Source organism: Corapipo altera, unplaced genomic scaffold, assembly GCF_003945725.1.
Source record: "Corapipo altera isolate COAL_440 unplaced genomic scaffold, ASM394572v1 120, whole genome shotgun sequence".
In the NCBI taxonomy this organism is placed as follows: domain Eukaryota; kingdom Metazoa; phylum Chordata; class Aves; order Passeriformes; family Pipridae; genus Corapipo; species Corapipo altera.
In genome coordinates this window covers 32,092-36,866 of record NW_020885081.1, presented here as the reverse complement: position 1 = coordinate 36,866, position 4,775 = coordinate 32,092, and the positions used below count along the sequence as shown (strand labels likewise).

Here is a 4,775-nt window from a genome sequence, read left to right as displayed (position 1 = left end):
CTGCATAATTTGTGGTAGTGGGGGACTGCGTTCGCGCTCTCCCCTGATCGTGATGTTCAAAAACAGTGCGGTAAATGAGGAAGCACTCTAATTGTGCTGTGTTTGATTTTTTTCCCGGCACCCTGTTGTGCATCCTGCACTTTTCCGGGCCGGAGCATCAGAGCATCCTGATGCTCGGCAGGCAGTTCCTCTGCAGGGATGGGATGTTTCTTTTAGGCAGTTCCTCTGCAGGGATGGGATGTTTCTTTTAGGCAGTTCCTCTGCAGGGATGGGATGTTTCTTCTGCTCGATCCCAGTTCCTTCTGATCCCAGTTCCTTCTGATCCCAGTTCCTTCTGACCAAGAGCGCCCCGGGCTCACTGCCTGTCTCTCCCCCCATTTGCAGCCTGCAAGGGGGGGGGGGGCGATTTGCACCTCCCTGTCCTCTCCCCTATCGATGATGGTTCCACCGAGCCCCTGCTCCCCTCCCTGGAAAGGAACTGATGGTCCCACTTAGCCCCTGCTCCCTTCCCCAGAAAGGAACTGGATGGACACACGGTGAGAACCTGTGGCTTTATTGATCCCTGGTAGCCACAGGGACAGCCAGGCCTGGGCACAGAGACCCCCAGGCCAGGGGGTCCCCTGCCCATCCACAGCCCCCTGCCCCACTCAGGGGGTCTTGGCCTTCCTCCGCTGGGTGCCCCACAGCAGCAGGGACAGGGATATGGTGGCAGTGCCCAGGATCCCACTGAAGAGCAGTACCGGGAACGTGCCCTGCCCAGGAGCAGCGGTGAGCGGTGCCACCCCCTGCAGCCCCCCAAAGCCCTCCCTGATCCATCTGGGGGGCAGCCGGAGAGGGGTCCCGTCCCACTGGTGCTCACCTCGCGCAGGCACTTGTAGCTGTGGAAGGGGCTGTCACAGAGGCACTGGACGAGGCCGGGGCCATCGGGGGCACACGCAGAGTTTTCGGGACACAGCCAGGCTGGCAGAGCAGAGTGGGGGGTCACGGGGCCCAGGCCAGACCCCACTGCCAGCCCCAGGCACCCCTGCCAGGGTCACGGTCCCCCCGCCGTACCGAGCTCCACGGAGCCATTGCAGGCGTTTTTCTGGCCCCGGCACTGCCGGATGCTCCCGTCCACTGTCACATCCTGCCAGGCGTCACTCCCGCCCGGACACTCCAGCGCCGGCGGCACCGCGCTGAGGACAGAGCTCAGCACCAGACTGCGGGGACCCCCCAGCCCCGACCCCCCGGCACTCACAGGAGCTGCAGGTGGGTGAAGCCCAGGAAGGAGTCGTTGGGGAGGGACGTCAGCGGGTTCTCAGTCAGGTCCCTGTGAACAGACGGACCTTCAGCCCGGTCCCGCACCCCCGGCCTGGTGGGCACTGGGGTCCCTCCGGACCTCACTGAACCTCAGGCAGCTTCCATACCCCCCATTTTCCCCCAGGGCCCTGGGGGTGCAGCCCCCCGTCCCCCCCAGGGCTCAGGGCTCCCTGTGGAGCTGCTGAGGGAGGGGCTCGGTCACTGACGTCGTTAACAAAGACCCGGAGCTGGGCCCAGCGGGGTGCCCTGAGCTCTGCACACCCAGCCCTGACAGTGTCCTGGGCGGGGCCGTCCAGCTGAGCCACCCCCCGCCCCCATCTCTCCAGCCTGGGGACAAGGAGGCTGTGTGGGACTGTGGAACAGCCCCTCCACCATGGGCAGCCACGTGTGCCCCGGTGGAGCTGCACCAGCTGTCCCCTGTCACCCCGTGTGTGTCAGAGCTCCAGGAGGGTCTGTCCCACGCTCCCACTGGGCACGGGAGTAGTTTCCCTTCATCCAGGCTGGGGGGACTGTCCCCGACTGCCACCAGGGCAGAGAGTGGCCAGTGTCCCCTGGGGTGCTGAGACCAGCAGGGCAGGGCTGTGCTGGCATGGGGCCCCTGGGGGGTCCCACCGAACCCACCCCAGCCCAGCTCCTCGTGGGGGCAGAGGGGGCCCCAGGGGACTCACAGGACGATGGCAGCGGTGGCCTCGGCCAGTTCCGGGGGGACACTGTGCAGGGAGCAGTTGCTCAGGTCCAGCCTGGGAGGGGGCAGCAGTTGGGGGGGACAGTAGCACACCTGGTACCCCCCATACCGCCCCCCCACATTCCCATCACCCCCCTGTGCCCCCCCCAACCCCCCCCCCCCCCCCCCCCTGGGCCCCCCCCCCCCCCCACACACCTCCACCCTGCATGTCCTCCATCCAGGCACCCCCCACTCCCGCCGTTCCCCTGACTCCCCTGTGACCCCAAACACCCACTCCGGCACCCCCCGCCCCCGAGCACCCCCGTCACGTGGCCCCCGAGCCCCCCGTACCCCAGCAGCCGCCCCGGGGGGGGGCCCCTCTCCCGGCAGCAGCGCCCGTCGTTCTCGGTGTCTCCCCGGGACTCACAGAACCGGGACACAATGGAGCCGTTCCGCGGCGGCCCCGAGCAGCTCCCGCACACCTTTTGGGGGGGGCAGGAGGGCATGGGCAGCGCCGGCACCCGGGGCAGCCCCCGACCCCGGGCACCCCCGGACCCCGGGCCCCCCCGATCCCCGGACCCCCCCGATCCCCGGACAACCCTCGGCCTCGGGGCAACCCCCGACTTCCCCGACCGCCGGACACCTCCAAGGCGGTCACCCCCGAACCGCGGGGCATCCCCGGCCCCCAGGTCACCCCCCGAGCCCGGGGCAGCCGCGATGCGGGCACCCGGACCGGGCATTCGCCGACCCTCGGTCCCCCCGTCCCGGGCACTCCCTGACCTCTTGGCACCTCCGATCTGGGGCATCCTCCGCCCACCCCAGCCCCCCGTTCCCGTGCCCGTTCCCGTGCCCCGTCGCTCACTGCGGCCCCGCGGGCGGTCCGGGGCAGCAGCAGCAGCGGCAGCAGCGGCAGCAGCAGCGCGACCCCGCCCATGGCGCCGGGCTGTCTCTCCCCTCCGCGGGCCGGGCGGCCTCTGGACCCGAGCGGGGCCGCGGGGGGCCCCCCGCAGCGCGGGCAGCGGGGCGCGGTGACCGCCCGAGGCAGCGGAGCGCGGCGGGGCCGGGATCGGGATCGGGATCGGGGTCGGGATCGGGGTCGGGGTCGGAAGCGGAGCCGCCCCACGTGGGGCGGGCGGTGACGCCATCAGAGCGCGCGGAGGCCGGGCAGAAGCGGCGTCGAGGGCGGCCCCGCCTGACGTCATCACAGCGCGCCCCGGCTGTCAGGCGGCACGTGGGGCACGCGCCGCCGCCGGTGAGTGTCGCACCGGGTCCGCCGTGACAAGGTCACCGCCCGACCCCACACCGCGCCGGGGCACCGCGGGCACCGGGCCGGGGCGGGCCCGAGGCCGGCAGCGGGCTGGGGGCACTGGGGACACCGGGGACGGGGAGCAGAGCCCTGGGATGGAGTGGCTGGGGCACCGGGGACACAGGGGACGGGGAGCGGAGCCCCCGGTTAGAGGCACCGGGGACAGCAGGGACGGGGCGCAGAGCCTGGGCTGGTGTGACTGGGGACACCGGGGAAGGCGGGCTGGGGACAGCAGGGACAGGGCAGCGGGTTCACCACCCGGGGACACGGGGCACTTCGGGGCTGGGGAAGCGGCGCTGCGAATGCTGAGTTTCGGGGGGAAACACCGGAGCCCCCTGGGGGAGCGGCAGCAGGACGGCGGCGGGGTCAGTGGGTGACGGGGACACGCGGAGCGCCGCGGCTCTGGGTCATCGGCTGCCGGGGGCGCGGGGGTCACCGGGGCTGGCGGCAGCAGAGCCTCAGGGACACCGAGGGCCCCCCGCGGCGCGAGAGCCTTGGCCCGAGGCCGGTGGGTGCCCCTCGGGACGCGGTGCCCCCGCCCGTGTTTAGTCTGGGCGGGGGAATGCGGGGGCTGACCTTGGACCCTGTCCGGGAGCTGGGCGGTGACGTGTCCCGGGTCGGTGGCGGCCGAGGCGCTGCCCTCTCACCTCCTTCCCCACCGGGATACCCGGCTCTGCCGCCGCTGACGGACCCCGGCCCGGCTCGGCCTCCCCCGGCCCCCGGCGGGCAGGCCCGGGCAGGCTGTGCCGGGGTGCAGGGAGGGCTCAGCCTAATCCCCCCAGGCATTCCCCAGGCGAGCATTCCAACGGGGATCACGGTGGGCACACTGCCACCCGCAGTCCAGCCCCGTCCTCCCTGTGCCCCTAACGCTGCCCCGCCGGGAGGGGGGGTCCCCTGCAGCCTGTACCCCGTCCCTGGCTGGGAGGGGGGTCCTCCACAGCTGCATCCCCTGCTCCTTGGCACCCGCTGCTCCGGGCTCCCCGCAGTCCCTGCATGCCTGGGGAGGCAGAGGGGGGGTGTCTACCCGGCCACCCCCTCCTGCTGCACAGGGGGCAGAGCTCGGGGGGCCCCGGCATCCCCCTGTGAGCGAGACAGGGGTGCCAGAGCCAGCGAGTGCTCAGGTGTTTGCTCCACCTGGCTGGTGCCCGGAGCCCCTCCGGCTGCCAGCCCCCCTCTGTCCATCTGTCCGTCCCTGGCCGTGTGGGGCGTGTGGTGTGGGGGTCACCCTGCCCAGCCTCTGCCCTCAGGGATGAGAGTGTGGCAGCTCCTCCTGCCCCTCCTGGCCGGTGCAGACTGGGCTCTGCTGTGCCCTCCCCCGCCCCGTCGGCCGGTCCTGCTGCGGGGGCTGCGCTGTGTCGGCCCCGGAGCGCCGGGCTGGCGCCAGGGCCGGGCGGGGGGCGGGCTGGGCTGGGCTGGGCTGGTCCCTCGCACCGGGGGCGGCTCTGCCGGGGCTGAGCAGTGTCGGGGCGGTTGGGCCGGGCTGGGTTTGGCGGGGCTGTCCTGCTC

The 4,775-nt window shown here is 72.1% G+C and overlaps 1 protein-coding gene across 4 annotated transcripts; it reads right to left on the bottom strand.

Moving 5' to 3' along the window:
* Window positions 1-532: 532 nt before the first annotated feature.
* Window positions 533-2,958, bottom strand: ATRAID (all-trans retinoic acid induced differentiation factor). Of its 4 annotated transcripts, XM_027669461.1 has the most exons (7): window positions 2,826-2,958; window positions 2,315-2,445; window positions 1,968-2,039; window positions 1,238-1,309; window positions 1,054-1,175; window positions 860-960; window positions 533-752 (listed from the first exon to the last, which is right to left on the bottom strand). In XM_027669461.1, the coding sequence occupies exons 1-7, from the start codon at window positions 2,895-2,897 to the stop codon at window positions 648-650; spliced, it is 675 nt and encodes a 224-aa protein (XP_027525262.1). In that variant the 5' UTR covers window positions 2,898-2,958; the 3' UTR covers window positions 533-647. The 4 variants fall into 4 exon arrangements, with proteins under 4 accessions (XP_027525262.1, XP_027525264.1, XP_027525261.1 ...); XM_027669463.1 differs by lacking the exons at window positions 2,315-2,445; window positions 2,826-2,958 and adding an exon at window positions 2,744-2,797; XM_027669460.1 differs by lacking the exon at window positions 2,826-2,958 and having other exon boundaries at window positions 2,315-2,737.
* Between the last annotated feature and the right edge of the window lie 1,817 nt (window positions 2,959-4,775).